At 39.4% G+C, this 17,825-nt stretch overlaps 1 protein-coding gene and 1 long non-coding RNA gene across 2 annotated transcripts in view; one reads left to right on the forward strand and one right to left on the reverse strand.

Moving 5' to 3' along the window:
• LOC117941783 overlaps window positions 1-10,209 on the reverse strand; it is a 27,261-nt gene extending 17,052 nt beyond the window's left edge. Inside the window, exon 1 of the long non-coding RNA XR_004655975.1 lies at window positions 9,639-10,209. This is a non-coding gene — a long non-coding RNA (uncharacterized LOC117941783). The remainder of the gene's footprint in view (window positions 1-9,638) is intronic.
• Window positions 10,210-11,970: 1,761 nt separating this feature from the next.
• On the forward strand, window positions 11,971-17,094 carry smtla (somatolactin alpha). Its single transcript, XM_034866894.1, has 5 exons — window positions 11,971-12,027; window positions 12,441-12,631; window positions 14,279-14,392; window positions 15,678-15,857; window positions 16,059-17,094. Exons 1-5 carry the CDS (start codon window positions 11,997-11,999, stop codon window positions 16,251-16,253), a joined length of 711 nt encoding a protein of 236 aa, XP_034722785.1. The 5' UTR covers window positions 11,971-11,996; the 3' UTR covers window positions 16,254-17,094.
• Window positions 17,095-17,825: the final 731 nt, after the last annotated feature.

Genomic DNA, 17,825 nt, shown 5'->3' on the forward strand with positions numbered 1-17,825 from the left:
TCTCACACGGTATTACTCTCTAAGTTAGTTGCATTCAATAACTTCTGAACTCAATACAGCCAGACACCCTGCTTAGGAAATCAGTTCAGTTAAGTGTTAATCCCAGGTCACAGAAGGTTCAGGCACCCCCACAAGGGTGTGTCAGTTCACCCTGTTTGTTTACACTGTACACCAATGACTGATCAGCTCTGAGGCAAACCAACATATACTAACATTTTGAGATGACACTGTCTTTCTCACTTTGCTCCAGCAAGTTTTTCAACTGGTGTGATTCACACCAACTAAATATTTACGCAAGCAAAACTGTGGAAATGATGAAGACCCCAGATCAGCTGGAGATCAGAGCCACGTGGCCATCCATGGTCAAGACATCAGGAGGTGTCGTTTAAATATCTAGGAGTTTATATTTATAATAACCTCAGCTGGCGCTCACATGTAACAAATATCTGTGCCAGAACTCATCAGCGTTTCCACTTTTTTGCACAGACTTAGAGTGTTTGGGGCCTGCAAAATTATCATGTTAATCTTATATACAGCAACAACAGAGTCAATTCTTCGCTATGGTGTTACCAGCCTGTTCGGGAATTTGACATTCAAATTCCAAAACTCTGATTTTTTATCTGGTTAAGATGGCAGATAAAATTATGAAAACACCTGCACCTCTCAATCTGCAGGAGCTTTCTGATCCGGAAACAATCAGGCAGGCTAAGACCCTTCTGTTTACTCTCTTGTGTTGTCTTCAGAGTTTGAGCTGTTGAACTCAGGAAAGAGGTGCAAATATCCCCTGTGCAAATGTAACAGGTATAAGCCCTCATTTGTTCCTCTCGCAGTCAAGCTCATTAATGAGCAGCAATGAACGTATGACTATGAATTATTTAATGTATATCTGTGACTGAATGTATGTAAAGATATGAATTGAAGAGTGAATGCACATTTTTCAGTGTTTGTAAATCATGGATGTGAGAACAGAAGAATGTAGGAAGATGGCTTTTTTGCACGAGTATAGAAGATGGTAATTTGCACAGCTCTTTGATTAGTCCATATGTTTACTGAACATTTGTCTTTTAATTGTCTTAATCCTGTGCTTGTTGAGTCTCTGTTGTAACTCTTGCAGCAATTTTTCCCAGTGTCCAGAAGAGATTTTTCCTTAGGGAGACTAATAAAGACACTTTGACTTTTAAAATGAACGATCCCCATCCCTACTTAGTGCTTTATATCCCATTATATTTTTAGATTTAAAAATGCCAAGATAATTTTGTGTTTCTTCGAAATAGACGTTTACAACATAACTCGGTGCCTTTAAATATACCAAAATGCAGGAAATCTTTGACACACACACACACACACACACACACACACACACACACACACACACACACACACACACACACACACACACACACACACACACACACACACACACACACACACACACACACACACACACACACACACACACACACACACACACACACACACACACACACACACACACACACACACACACACACACACACACACACACACACACACACACACACACTATAAAAACCCCTGAATAGTTAAAGCAAATGTCTTCTGTGCAACTGCTAATGTTTGATCAAAAGTTATAAGACATTGTTAATTATTTTAAGCCCATTCACATTGTATTTGTGTTCTTCACGCAGAGGATACAAACAAATTATGCACATATGCTTGTCAGCATGCAAATGCAAATACACTCACACACACAATGACCCAACTGCGACGCTTATAAAGTGGTATTAAACACTAATGTGTGGTTTGCTCAGTTGCCCCAGGATTGTTGGTATTGCACTAGGAAAATAAGTGTCTCTCTGTATCGCAAACTTCTCATTAGAAAAAGCCAGTTTTTGCTATTTCACTCGTCTCATGAACAAATAAGATAGCCACGGAAGAGACCTGAGGCTCATCATCCAGCTGGGTTTTTTTGCTCATAAAATGATATGATAATTTATCAGCCCAGACAAATAAGTGCAATTCCGTTGGTAGCTACAGTGTGGGTGAGAGCTGACTGAACAAGTAACTTTGTTCCTTTGAAGCCTGAAAAGCAGAAAACAATACCGTGCGTTTTAATACCACTAGTTGTTTTACTGTTGCACATATACAACAAGAAAGCTGGGAAGAAAAGCAGGCATCAGCTGTACGTGCCATGCTGTTGGAATCTGCTGCATTCTTGTCAATCTTAAACACTGAATCATACGTTCAATCAATTTATTATTTATTACATGAGATAAAAAAAAAAATACAATTCCAGTGAAATGTAATCTGTCAGTTCTTTCAATGTACGCATTAAGACAGTAATAACTATATATACACACACACACACACACACACACACAATCTTCCGGTGGCGTTGCTCTGCTGCAACCCGGGCCGTGCTCCATGTTTAATAATGTTGGCAACTGACTAGTGCTGCCACTAACAACTCATTTTCTAACAACTAATCTTTCAACGTATTTATAAAAAAAAAAGAAATTAAGTGTTGTTATTCCGTTGTGTACAATTTAATTTGAATTTAAATGAAGGGCCAAAACATGAAATGTCACCTGTGCCATAAACAATAAAAATAACTTGAATGTTACTTTGGCTTTGCTGTAATCAAACCAGTACGTATAACAAAGTTTAGTACTGCTAGTAAATCAATGTAAAGACTCGTTTCTGGTGTGCAAAGACAGAAAACGCTATGCAGCCGCACATCCAAAGCAACAGAAACGCCACGCAGGCAGTGAGCAGGAGCCCTTGGGCTATACCATAGTCTGGACTAGGCTAGTACGCATTGCTCAGCTCCCTCCGCTTAGCTCTGCCTAATAATGAATCACGCTGAAAGCAGGCAGGCACGCAGGGTTTACTACCAAAGTCTTAGTAGCCTGTTTAACATCTAAAGACAGTCATTGCACTTCTAAAGAGTTAATCAGGACAGACTAGCTCACTGTTTCAGTAATAATCATAAACTTATGTTGTCTTTTTTTTGTGGGCGCATCTTGAAAAACTCCTGTGTTTCCTTTTTTAAGTGCTCATGCATCCGTGATAAGCAAGTGAAGTTTGACAGCGTGTACAGTCCACTGTTTTACCAGTTGGCCTGAAATACTCCCATACCTTGCATGCTTTGGGTCTAACTCTCGGACTTGATTTGAAGGACTCCCCTGCCTCCGCCATTTTTCATATCAAACATATACTGGTGGGGAGGTTATAGTGTAGCATTTTATAGTGAGGTGTTTGAAATGAGAGACCAAAAATAAACAACAGTAAAACACGTCAACTAGAAAAAATGGCCGTTGACTTATATTAATGGCTGACTATGTCGACTAATTACGGCATCACTACAACTGACTAGTAGTAATAAATTTTTATTTTTTATATTTATTAAATGTGTCTTGTAAATGTGTACTACTACCATTGCACCAGCTAGGTTTATTGATCAACAGTTTTCTATTTATCGACTGGTATTTTTTAATCTGATAGATTACTATCCACGGTTTGTGATGTATGCAGTATGCAGCACAATGTATCATTGTGCTCAGTGTATCGGATCGTATCGTAATATCATGATCGGGACAAAACCTACTGGGGGGATAGAAACTCCGCCTGAGTTTCTCAGTGCCGGCCTTCTAGCCTTGTTCTTGTAGCGCCTGGTGTAAATATCCCTTTGGCAGGTTAGGAAGCCACTTAATTTATGTTCAGCTGAACAAACCACCTTTTGCAGGACACTCAATAACGCAAAAGTAAAAGATTTCAAGGGAGAGCTAAATACATACAATACAGTAATACAAGATTATGATGAATATAAATATAGTTTAAAACATGATGGCAAACAGAACATCAAATAGTAAACATTATTAATTCCAGTATTATTGTTATATTTGGCAAACAACCAGTGGCAATATGTGAGAAAATGTGAGAGACATAATCTAAATAAATAAAAAAATTTAAACTATTTATTCGTATGATACAACTGCAAATAAGTATTTGAACACCTGGGAAAATCAAAGTTAATATTTGGTAGTAGCCTTTGTATGCAATTCCAGAGGTCAAACGTTTCCTGTAGTTTTTCACCAGGATTGCACACAGTGCAGAAATGATTCTGGGCCCACTCCTCCACACAGATCTTCTCTAGATCAGTCAGGTTACTGGGCTGTCGCTGAGAAACACGGACTTTGAGCTCCCTCCAAAGATTCTCTATTGGGTTTAGGTCTGGAGACTGGCTAGGCCACGCCAGAACCTTGATATGCTTCTTACAGAGCCCCTCCTTGGTTCTCCTGGCTGTGTGCTTTGGGTCATTGTCATGTTGGAAGACCCAGCCTCGACCCATCTTCAATGCTCTAACTGAGGGAAGGAGGTTGTTCCCCAAAATCTCGCATTACAAGGCCCCGGTCATCCTCTCCTTAATACAGTGAAGTCGCCCTGTCCCATGTGCAGAAAAACACCCCCAAAGCATGATGCTAGCACCCCCACCCTTCACAGTAGGGATGGTGTTCTTGGGATAGTACTCAGGATTCTTCTTCCCCCAAACACGGTTAGTGGAATTATGACCAAAAAGTTCTATTTCGGTCTCATCTGACCACATGACTCCTAAAATATTTTTTTTGTTTTTTTTAAATCATACATTGTGATTTCTGGATATTTTGTTTTGAGATTATGTCTCTCACAGTGGACATGCACCTACAATGACAGCACTTTTATACCCCTCCATGATTTCTAAGTGGGAGAACTTGAAAAATAGCAGGATGTTTAAATACTTCTTTTCCTCTGTGTGTGTGTGTGTGTGTGTATATATATATATATATATATATATTGCATCCTTTATGCAACTACAATTATACTCCTGACATTACATTTGCCTTTTGTTCACTGAGCCATTCTAAGATATGAACTGCTGTCTTCCTTCTCACTGTTCTCCCTCTCTCAAGCACACAAACACCCACACACGCATAAATAAAGCACTAAAACTCTTTCCGACCACAAAGAAGGGAGCAATATGTCCCAATTCAGTAGCTGCCAATCAACTATCAGCAAGCGTGTGGAGCCAGTCAGGACCAGAATTTCTAATATGCATGTTTGTACTCTTCCCAATATAATGTGTGAGGGGGTAGAGTGGGCATTTACTCTTGCAGGCATATATATAGCATGACAGACATGGATATCATGACAGACATGGATATCATGACAGACATGGCATGCAATCATGGCCTTACAAATTGGAAGGAAATCTTTTTCCAATCACTAAGGCATATTAATGTTTTTGTTGAAGATATTGTTCCGAACAAAAAAACAACATGAAATCACTCATGTACAAACCGTGTGATACAAACAAATCATATGTTTGACTAGTAGAACAAGCCAAAAATGGTATACTTAAGTACACAATTTGCCACCAACATACTAAATCTGTGTGAGACTGAATTTTCATTTAAGCGCACTGTGCAGCTGAAGGACCCCTGGAGAGAATAACAGACACTCTACATGACAGAGTGGTACTAGTAGCACAAAGTACAGTATGGAGCGAGAAGCAGCAGCCTCAAAGTTAAAGGGCAGGATTTTGAATAGGAATATGCTCTAGTGAAATTATACAGCGGACATGAATAGATCCTTTGCAACTGACTCTGTATATCTAAGAGTTTATTTATTTAAATCGAGAATGGTTTTTGAATCAAAAAAAATCGATATTGAATCAGAATCAAATTGTCAGGTAACATTCAACAACGATTCACTCCAGGCTCAAAAGCTAATGTCAATGTCAGGATTAGCATGCATCCCGTACGTCATTTATCAGAGTCTGGTTGTTCACCCACTCCGTGCCAGTTTGCTCCCCAGGGAAACTTGATCGTTAAGTGCTGTATCTTAGCTAGGGAGAGCCTCCCCACATTGTACTCCGTATCAATGTATACACTACTGGAACAACATCAGCAACATAACAGCGTTATACATAATATATAAACAGCTGTTACGTCAGTTCTACTTTACTTTTGCTTAAGCGAGGGGTCCCCCAATACCTAATATGTATCTTGCATTTTTGGTCCTCCCATCAAACTATGTAAGCTAGATGGGGGAAAACAACGTTGGCTCCTTTCCCAGTTACCAATGGGGTTAGACAAGGGAGAATATTGTCACCTTTTCTTTTTAATTTTATATGGATGATGTTGCTAGAACATTAGAAGTGTGTAAAACTGGATGTATTTTGGGGGATAGCCGTATTAATCATCTGATGTAAGCAGATGATTTAATTGTTATTTCTACATATAGTGCTGGCCTACAGCAACTACTCAGAGTCTGCTTAAACTATGGGCTACAGTATGACATCAAATTTGATGCTAAAAAGTGTGTTGTAATGATTGTCAGAACTGAGGAGGACAGGAAGCTAAGCTTTCCCTCCTTTTTCTTGTCAGGGCAAGAGCTTAACGTAGATACTAAAGTAATTTTAGTAATTTAGCTTAAAACAATACTTTTGTGCTTGACTTCGGATTTTTAACTGTATTAGTAAAAATAATTTAAAACAAGAATCTATCAAGAGAACGATTTTCACAATTTCACTTCTAACAAGTGTCTCGGTTTACCAATCGAACTGTTACAACCCCCACGCCAGTAGGGGGAAGACCTCTGCTCTGAGGTGACAGATTCAAGTCCTTCCGTGTTGAAGACACAGCTACAGGACCGGACCACGCTAGCTTCACAATTTCACAAAAAAAGTAAGTGAAATACTTTACAGTTTAATGATTTTGTGGTTGTAATGACAGGGTTTGTGGTTTAACCTTAAGCTCTTACCTTGTAGGGCTTTGTTATATTCCGGTTTTGATCAGGTTTTACAAAAAGAAAAGTTTAGCTGAAGTGAAGAACTCACTTTAGCTAGCAGTTGTTTTTTCCCCTCGTCGCCATCTTGCCAGTCAAGCATAGAGTTGCTCAAAATCATTTGTTTTTGGTAAACTCTGTGTGCAAACAAAGTCCTCAATTCTGGAGTTTGTGTGGAGCCCTTGGTGAGAAATAAAAGTGTCGCTTCCAAACTAATTTAGCATTTAAACAAACGTTTGACCCGGGTACAAGATCCTAGGTTGCATTTTGGCAAGAGTTGTGCTTCAAATGGACAGCATGTACTGTACAGTATATTGCACTTTATTTGCTGCTGTGCACAACGTGTCTGCTTTGGAGCATTGTATGTTTTGTGTCATTGTGTTAAGCTGCTTGGGTTCTTGTTACAAATAAGATTTACCAATTATTTCAATTAGTTTTAGTGTACAGTAAATAAAGCCACTACAATCAAAGTCATTTTAGGCAAGTCACTCTGTGGTCATATTGCAACGCACTTTAGGCAGTTATCGGCATGCTAAGTGAAGGGGAAAGCATACAGGAAGGGACGTAGTGTAGGCTGTACAGCTGCCATACTGGCTTTACAAACTAACCCCATGCATTTCTTAGGATGCTGAGTCTCCCTATTAAAAAGTCTCTGAGCTACAATGCAGAAATCCTGTCACATACAATGTTTACACTGACTGTATACATTCACATTTTTTTGTTTCTCTTCCAGACGTCCATGCCTCCACCACCTACATGGAAGTTGCAAGACAAGCGATTGTCTAACGTAACAGCATACAGTGGCTAGAATAGGTTTTCATACCCATGCTAATGTTGATTAAAAAGAGGAAAAAAAACAAAACTTTATGTCTTAATTCAAAATTGGGACCCATTTGACGGTACAGTGGTTTTGAATTTTTTCCAATTAAATACAATTGCATGACAAAGAACTTGAGAGAAACTTTAACTTTTTTGTTGTTAACAGTAGAACATCATCACACAAAAGGGAGGTGGCTCAACCATGGAGATGGAAATGAGAGGTAGGAAGACTCACTTAAGTTGTTCACATATAAGTACATAATGCATAACAACAAAACTAACAACATAAATGTTTCCATAGCCATGAGGACATCCGTTACCTGCATGGCACAGAAGATGGATGCATTTGAGGAGAAGATAGATGAGCTGATGCTCATGCTCTTTAGGAGCGCCCTGTCAGCTCCCTTTGCTCCAGTCGATGACATGTTGCTGTCGCCCTGCTCAACAGTCACAAAGCTGCAGGAGCTTGACGGGAGTCTCGGTCAACAGGAGAAGAGGAACTAAATGGTAATTAAGTGGCCATAGTCCTGCCCTAAGATTAACACTATATAATTGCATAACTTCAATTATCATTATAACCTAATTGACTTCTCTTACAAAATGAGATTTTACAAGCTCTCTAATTTGCTCTAGATGTATAATGTGTGTTTTTCTATGTTTTACAGCAACTTTTCCTGACAAGCCTTGGAGGTTCAACTGGATGTACTGCCATCTGCTGCATGCTACGGCGAGTGGTGCAACCAATGATGTTTTAAAACTGTATAGCCTAGGGGGCAAAAAGGCAGAGAATGGCTTCCAAGACCTGACAAAATGCAGGGTTATAACAGGCAGGTTTTATTTTATAGTTCAAATCAGTAATGCTTAGCTTGGCTGATGAGGTTTTAATTTGACTTTAATTTGACTTTGTCAACCGGTTCATTCTTTGTATGACATGTCAAACTATTGTTTCTTTCTTTTTAGATCAGCTGAGAAGGACTGCGCCTTCAAAACCATGGAGCACTATTTTTTCGCAGGAAGCATGGCCTTTCACAAGAGCTGTTGGCCATCTTCTACGCTGCTACCATCCTACTGCCTCCTCATCTTTGCAGGTGTTTCAGATCCCTGCACACAAAAACCACCAGACACAAGAACAGCTTCATTCACACTGCCATCACTCTTCTGAACTGCGAATAAGTGGGTTCATCCCCACTTATTCGCACATTACATACTGTATTTTCCAGACTATAAGTCACTTTTTTTTCATAGTTTGGCTGGTCCTGTGACTTATAGTCACAGGGACTTGGCTTTTGTAAAATACATTTATATTTAAATGCAACTATAGTCCAGTGTGACTAATGTTTTAAAATACGGTACTTTATCATTCCAGTATGCATATTGCACACTACATTTGCATTATTGTGTCTATAATGCCAACAAAACTGATTCTGATTTGTGTATGTGTATTTTTTGTATTTTTTATATTATAAATTAAAGTTTTAAATCACATCAATTTTGCCTGTGTTTTCCTGCTAATGTATAGTAATTCATTCCTGCTCATGCACAGACAGTTTAAAGTAGGCTAACAATGAAATTGATATCATAGTTGTTTGAGTTTTTTTAAAGGTTAGGGGAATGTAAAAAAGAACGTTAGGGAAACGTTCTGAGAACACTCGTACATAACCAAAAACTAACGTTCCCTGAACGTTAAAAAAATCTGTTGCAACCAAAACACACCGAAACCTAAATATTAGGAAACGTTCCCGCAACCAAAAACGAATGTTCTGGGAACCAAATATTGTTAGCTGGACAATCCCACAATGACCACCAATGCAACGAGACCACGGCGGGTGCAAGGGAATGAATTAACTTCACTTCTTACGTATTTAACAGTAGAATAATTCACCAAAGCAGACAACGGGTATCAATAATACACACACTAACAAGCCAGCAAAGAGAGATGCAGCTTTTGCACAACACAACGCCATTAACGTCTTTCAAAGAGACAGTGCTCTTTATAAGTCTTTGGTGGTACTCACCCGTCTGAACGGTCTTCTGAAGGCCTTCTTCCATGTCTCCGCTCGTCTATTCTCAAAGCAACTAGTCCACTCAGCCTCTCTGTCCCAGTATACCAAACCAGTCCACTCGACATCTCAGTCCCACTGCGCTTCCACATTGTTCCAAACATTTTTTATCTGAAAGAAGCTCTGCAGTCATTTCAAGGATTCGTGTCACAAACAGCAGAAAGGCCTCACGCGCACTGAGTGAAAGTCAAAGCTCTTGAAGAAATGTAGAACTCGCCGCTCGCATTTCAACATTTAGCATTTTACCACCCAGTAGGCAATCCACCTGTGGATCCATCTTGGGTGGGTTTGCAAGGCCAAAGATACCAATGTCCTTTCTTCATTAGTCGCGTACGCCAGTCCTGTCCTGCGGGCTACAATTTCTCTTTAAATAGCCTAATCTTCTTTAAGAGCACCAATACGGGAGGACAGTGTAGGCCTTCTGTCCATCCAACATCACTAACTCTGGGTTCAGCAGCTGACCCCCCCATTTAACTGTTGCACATGTTACCCTGGGTCTGTTACACTCACACTTGTCCCCAGCAAAACAATGACAGGTGGGAACTACAATTACGGACATTGAACAGCAATTTAAATGTTACATGTTAAATATAAAAATAAAGTAATAGTTAAATTGAACTATTATTTTATTTTGTGTGCTATTATTGATAATGGAGTAATATCATATAGCCTACGGTGACAACATGCGGTAAATTAGTATGTAAACTTAAGTCATTAACATAATCCAAATATGTAGTGTGCAGTAAGGTCATACTAACCTCAACCCATAACGATTTAATTCTGTATAGTTCTCTATTAATTTGTTTTGTTTATGTAGTGTTACTAGTGTTGTATTGTGTGTTTAATAATGTTGAGTCTCTCTTTTTGTCTCTGTCGCTTTCTATCTATCACTGCAGCACAAATCACTTACAGGTCTATCTTTGTTGTGGCCATACAACGGACCACGTTTCCTTTCCATTATCAGCCTCTGTAGTTCCAGACACTTTCATTAACACTACATCAGCATACTGGTAATGGCAGACGCTTGCTAGATGTGGTTTTATTTTCATGCCTGCCCTCATTAATGTGTGCCAAAAGCAACCCCATAGTGTAAAGTGTGGTTGCACAAACATGCTTGAACTAAACCTTAAATGCCTTGTGAATGCATACAAGAAATTAGGTTAAACCTGTAAAAGCTTGGGCTACAAAGGATTTAACACGAGGAGGCCGGAGAAAACAAGATGTTTTTTAGAAAGGTGTACTTAAGCCAAGGAGATGGAGAAGGAAAAGGTGATGAGAAAAGAACATTGTTTCATATTGAAAAGACTGACTGCGACATGAAGCTTCAGGTGTCTTGAGAATCAGTAACTCGACACCCATCAGCAGCCCCTTTCTGATCCCCTGTCTGTCTTTAACTCATCCCTAATCATGCTCTGCTAAGGAAATTAAATTTGAGCTCAAGCCTATTGAATATTGTCCCTCTCTTCATGGTTTGTTCTCATTGAAAGACACTTACACTCTTATTTAGTATCCTGATTTATTTTAAGTATGTTTATAAAGATAATAACATTCAATTGTATGTGTACAAGGCAAGAATGTCCTGTAAATCTTATCCAAAATAAATAATTACTACTAAACAAGTGTTTTCTTCTACAGCTAAACACAGTCATTACATTTGGGAAACTATAGCTTTTGGCTAGACCTACTCTCACAGACCCATGGCTTTCTAAGCAGAATGGGATATGAATGTCAAAAGCAAAAGAAAAAGATTTGAGGGTTTTTGTAAGATTTCAGTGATTTATGAATCTAATTCTTTCAGGCCCTCTTTGTTGTGCCTATTACAGTTCTACGCTGTCTTTTCTGCAGCCTTCTCTGTCATGCATGTATCTACATTACATCCTTAGCCTAGCTAAAAGAAGGGATTTTTCAGCCTATTTATTTTTTGAGCTGTTGTTTGACATCTGTAATCAGTCTCAGTCTTTATTCTTGGATTATTAATCAATGGCACCAGGATGCTGGAATAGGAATGTCCAAAACACTTATTTGGATTTATTTTTTTAAATCAGCTGGTACAGATTTCATTTTGTCAAATATATATTTAGAAAAACTCCCAGTTCTTAACTTTAATTTAGGAAACAAAGATATTTAGATCAACACTCCTAACTATAGTTTCCATCCTGGTGTTATGCCTAAGAAACGTAATGCATTGCTTTGGGTTGACCACTATTTTTTTCCAAAAACCTACGCAAGACCAAAATGACCTTTTCTTTTATTCATGGCCTGGTCAGGCTTTATAAATGGGGTCAGCGTGACAGGAAATCTAGGAAGGACTTGATGACTACTGACAAAATGCACATGGTGACAGGTAAGGCATTTAAATAGAAAGACAGTTGTTTTGTAATTGTATTGAAAGAAATTACACCCGTTTATTTAGTCGAGCAGTGATTTTGATTCACGCAACTAATAAAAAGAAGGCAGTATGCCAGCAGACAATAAAGATATTGGATGATTGGGCGCCTGGTTAGCACACGTGGTAGAGTGTGCGCCCACATACAGAGGCTCAGTCCCTGACGCAGCGGCTGCGGTTTCGGTTCCAAACTGCAGCCCTTTGCTGCGTGTCATTCCCCTTCTCTCTCTCTCCCCTTTCATGTCTAAACCTGTCCTGTCAGAAATAAAGGCCTAACAATCTTTAAAAAAAAAATGAAATTATATCAAATGATTGGGTTTTTGTGCATGTTTGCATGATTATTTGTAACATCTGTATGTTGTTGTTTTCAGGTATGCAGCGGTGTGTGTGGGCGATCTTGCTCTTGCCATATCTTCTTACCGTAAGCCTCCCGCTAGACTGTAGGGAAGAGCAGGGTAGCCTCTCCCGCTGCCCCTCCATCTCCCAAGAGAAACTTCTAGACCGAGTCATCCAGCATGCTGAGCTGATCTACCGTGTCTCAGAAGAATCATGCTCTTTGTTTGTGAGTAACGCCGACCACTACCCTTAAATGAATCTTTAGCCTTGTGTACTGCATGGGAAAAAAAGGACTCTTACAGTAAAGGCCCGTAGTGTGTGTACAGCCTCAGGAGAAACGGAATCACTTTTCACACTGAGAATTGCATAGCAATAGAACTTTATATTCATTGTGCCAATAAGGAGACCATTCAATTCAAAGGCAATGTAAAAAAAATCCATTAGCTATATAACCTATTCATTGTTGGGAATATTCTTATCCAATCATGTTGGACGTAAGTTGTTTTTTTTTAGAAGAGTTTTATGAAATGTGAAATCAGCATTTTGATAAGCAGTGCTGTAGAAACAGCCATAGGCCAAGGCTACAGTAAATGTGCAGTATTTATATAGCGCTTTTCTAGTCTTAACGACTACTCAAAGCACTTTTACATCATACGGGAACCATTTACCATTCACACACACTCATATACTGTGGCCGAGGCTGCCGTACAAGGTGCCACCTGCTCATCAGCTAAACACTCACACACATTCACTCTCCGATGCGCAGCATCGGGTTAACTCGGGGTTCAGTGTCTTGCCCAAGGCTTCGACATGGGACTACAGGGCAAGGGATCGAACCGCCAACCTTCCGATTGGCAGGCAACCGCTCTACCACTGAGCCACAGCCGCCCCTCTACGCCCCCTACAGTGACAACAATGCAGAATGTTGTGTTTGATAAGCTATTTATTACTTTTCATATGCAATTAAAAACTCATTGCTTATCAATTTATCATAAAATCCAGCATGCTGTCTAGCAACACTTGCAATGAGTTCTACAATGAGAGCAAAATAACGTTATTTTGGCTATTTTTTTTACAATACGCTGGACCGAAAGCACTAACACTTTCTGTTAGACACTCTGTCTAACTGTGTTATTTGATTTTGATTCTGACATGATCATCGCCTCACTGCCAGACTTCAAAGTAATCTTCTATCTCTCTTCTGAGCCAAAGATGTTTTATTGAAAGAGCAGACCTACAGTGGAGTAATACGAATGTGATAATGATATACTGCAGCAGTGGGAGTACAGGTTTTGCAGCTTGTTGAATCCCCTTCCCTCTTGAGATCCAAAATGGTCTTTGAAATTGGATGATGTAGGACGTAGGTTACTGAGAACACGCTGCATGAGGTCTAACAGATGAGAACATGCTGCTGAACAAAGCTACACTATGCCATGTATCCAATGGTTGCATTTAGTAAATCTTTTGTCATTGTTTTCCCAATATGTCTACTTGTGTGTTCTTGTAATTCTGTACGTATGAGAACTGAAGGTTTTTGAATCAATTAGAACAATCCACTTGCTCGTCTACTTTATTAAGAAACTAGATTTTAGTGTAACCCATGTTGCCCAAAACCAACGGAATTCCAAAAACAAACACAAAATCAGGATAGTGCTGCTCATGACTTTTTAATAGTAAACTAAACTAAAGACAAAAGCTTTTTTAAATCTACATACTAAACCTTATGGATGAATGGGTCAAATATTGCAACACAAATATGTATGTCTGTGCAAATGCACGTACCCCATTGTTGTATTTTGTAAGTTTTGTGTGTGCGTGTGTGTGTGTGTGTGTGTGTGTGTGTATGTTTTTCCATGCTTGTCTGGGTTTGTAGGAGGAGATGTTCATCCCGTTCCCATTGCAGCTCCAGAGGAACCAAGCAGGCTATGCATGCATCACAAAAGCTTTACCCATCCCCAGCTCCAAAGGTGAAATCCAACAGATATCTGTGAGTACTTGGCTGTTGATCACCACAGAATGTTTTTATTTACTTTGACAAGGCTTTGATATTATCTGTTAACAATGGCTGTGTGTGTGTGTGTGTGTATGTGTGTGTGTGTGTGTGTGTGTGTGCGCACCTCTGCTTTAATGTGTCACTGCTCATACGTGTATACAAAGGCAGTTTCCTTGTCCAAACAAACAAAATACATGTACAGGTGCTTGTGTATGTCTATGTGAGTGCGTGGATTTGTTTGTGTCTTTTTGTCTCTGTGCATCTGAGTGGATGTGTGTGTGTGTGTGCAGGTTTTTGGGGTAGTGCTAATGCATGACTGTTTGCATTTACAGGCCTGCTCAAAAACACTTTGAAGCTGCAGTGGTTTTCAGAGCCCATGTTTTCTTTTTTATAACAATAACATTGCTTAGTATAAGTTCTCCCCTCCTTATTATGTTTGCCCCTGTCAGCTGCTTAATGATGGGTTGTTTTGCGCTAATTACAATGAAAGGTCCTTAGATCTCATAAATATACTTGCCTGTATAATATTTCAAAACATTTCTTTTGTGTCTGTGCCTCCTGAGGTTTTGACTACTGTCCAACAGGGCACAGCCTTTAAGGATAAATGCCAGCTTGATCAGCAGGGTGGAAACATGATTGAGCCACTCAGCAAAAAGGCCTTTGAAGCGTGACTTGGCTGATGTTAACTGTAATCTGGTTAATGGGATATTCTACAGTCATACTCCTCTAACTAACAAAGGCCAAGCAAAAATGGCAAAAGCAATATTTGTAAGGACGAAATGTAAACTATACTGAAACTGCTGGTTGAAAGATATATTACAAGGCTCTTCTTTATGTTAATAATTTATCCTCTGCCTTTTCTGCTAAAAGAGTGCCATGGCCATTTGTACGGTGGTAATTCGCACTTGCTTAGGAGTCTGCTCTTTATAGCAGAATTTAAGCAGGCGTCACCCACGACATATCAGCCTACTGTTGCTGCTGATGTGTGGTTGGCGAGCCCTTGATCAAAAGCCATGCATTAATATCTTGCATAATATCTTCTATCTTCATCAATATCTTACAATTAATGTGAAAGGCACACGATTGCTTTTGATCACAGATTTAAATGTTCCCACCAATACATGCGTAGAGCAAAGTAAGTTCTTTCATGTCTTGCAGTGTATTTTTTAGTAAGTTAGTGTCTGAGGACAACTTTGTGGCCAGTCATGTATTTCTTTTTTCTATTGCTTGTGCCTTCATTCAGTCATTTCTTTCAACCTTTCACCTGCGTGCCCTGCAGAACAAATGGTTGCTCCACTCTGTGCTGATGCTCGTCCAGTCGTGGATCGAGCCTTTGGTCTACCTGCAGACCTCACTGGATCACAACGATGCCGCTCCTGAAATGCTGCTCAACAAGACCAAGTGGGTGTCTGAGAAACTGATCAGTCTGGAGCAAGGGGTCGTGGTCCTCATTAAGAAGGTGGGTGAAATCCCATTGCTGGAGTACAGTTAAACACACACTAGCATGTATTTTACTGCTTGTGCAAAAGGTTGGATACTAATTTAACGTCTCTGTCTCACTTTAAACCCTTTGGTAGACAATACACACCTTTTGTTCTTGTGTTTTTTTCCCTTTGTTTTCTTAATGTTGACGTCATCCTTACAAATGTTTTTTGTGCAGATGTTGGATGAGGGAACGTTGACTGCAACCCGCAGTGGACAGGGCCTATTCCAGTACGATGTGCAGCCAGAGATGCTGGAATCTATGATGAGAGACTATACCTTACTCAGCTGCTTCAAGAAAGATGCCCATAAGATGGAGACTTTCCTAAAGCTACTCAAGTGTCGACAAACTGACTTATACAACTGTGCATAAGACAGGAAGGGAAATGTTTAAATAATAAAGCTTTAAATTAATTCCTGAGGTTGGTAGCCGTGCACTTAAAGAGATGACCATGCCTCAGGCAATTCAGACTTTCTTGCATTGCAGTACATTCTTTATTGATTGTTTTGGAACACCATCACACAAACCTAGTAGGTGCAATGGTGTGCCCTTTCTACACCACTGCATTTTTTATTTCCCTTCTCAGTTGTTTTTTTAACCTGGCAAAGGCAACAGAGGGCAAACTCCCAAAAGATTAGTTGTGTGTCGAGCTGTCAAAAAAATCTGCATATCCTGCCATTGATTTCCATTTCCTTTGTTCTTAACTGGAGTTTGTATTCCTCGCTAGCTCTTGCAGTGTTTTGAATATTCCCACGGGCCCCAGAGAATTCAGTGAGACTGTTTCACTTCTGCATTAGTGAAATGAAACACTTTCACCGGAGATGGGAGTCAAGCAGAGATCAACCACTACTTTAAATAAGACACATTTTGATTGGTGCAAGAGAGTGTGAGGGTGACATAGAGAGGGTACAAATAACAGCTAAAATGAGGGGTAATGCTTATCTGGAGTTTAAGGTTGGCGCTTACGACAGAATCAGGAATATTTCCATGCCCAAACATGCCTACTGTAACCTGAATATAAACTAATAACTTTTTTCATTTTAAACAATTAGAGGAGATACAGCTTACATTTAAATTGTTAGATGTTATGAATATATAATGCAGAAATCAAACTATTTTTGCAATCTTTTGTGTAAACAGAAAAAAAAACAATGTACCTTTAAAACCTTTCTAGTTGACTGCTGATTTAAGGCACTAATAAAGCAAATTGTAGTGAAAAAGCATTGATATGTTTGATGTGTTTTTGGGTGAGTGAGTGAGGGAAATCTCATGTTTGTTCCACTTTTGATTTGTGACTGTAAAAAGAGTAATTTTTTCTAAAGTCAAGATTATATGAAAAGCTGTTTCCATGCTCTCAACTAAGCCCTTTCCACCCCAAACACAAGAGGGCAGTAGTGCTCTTTCTTAATCACCACAGTATATTGTCTACTCCAAATGCGAATGTAAAAGGCACTGGATTGCTTAGGCGAATTTAAAATTTGTGCATGTTTTCATTTGGGGAGAAGGCAACAAGCAACTTTTACTTAAATAATGTTAATTTCTCTTGTATTTTATGTAATAACATAAGAACATAAATGTAGAACAATGGAGTGCATGAACAACGTATACATCCTTGTAGAAAATGTTTCATATAAATGACAACATGCTGTCACATATCTTGATCCATGAGATCCCAGCAGCCAAAATAAAGCACCTGCAGTGGTGATCCCACTTTCACTTCATAGACTTGAAATTGGCCGGCTGCATTGCTTGTTCCTGTTTACATCTATCAACACACCATGAGACAGACAAGCATGTTCCTTCCCTCCCCCAACTGATCTCAGGTTTATTCTTGACTTTTTTCACTCCCTTGAATGTCCTGCATACTCTGCTCTTCCATCCTCTGTAACAACATCAGGAGATGTAAATCAGCCTTGTGGTTGCCACGGTGAGTCGGGTGTCAGC

This window comes from Etheostoma cragini, chromosome 3 (genome assembly GCF_013103735.1).
Source record: "Etheostoma cragini isolate CJK2018 chromosome 3, CSU_Ecrag_1.0, whole genome shotgun sequence".
NCBI classification, from domain to species: Eukaryota; Metazoa; Chordata; class Actinopteri; order Perciformes; family Percidae; genus Etheostoma; species Etheostoma cragini.

Bases quoted from the DNA above. Each gene is read 5' to 3' on its own strand.
- smtla (XM_034866894.1), top strand. From the start codon at position 11,997: ATGACTACTGACAAAATGCACATGGTGACAG. The intron at 12,028-12,440 runs GTAAGGCATTTA...TGTTGTTTTCAG, and splicing joins CAAAATGCACATGGTGACAG to GTATGCAGCGGTGTGTGTGG. The intron at 12,632-14,278 runs GTGAGTAACGCC...CTGGGTTTGTAG, and splicing joins AAGAATCATGCTCTTTGTTT to GAGGAGATGTTCATCCCGTT.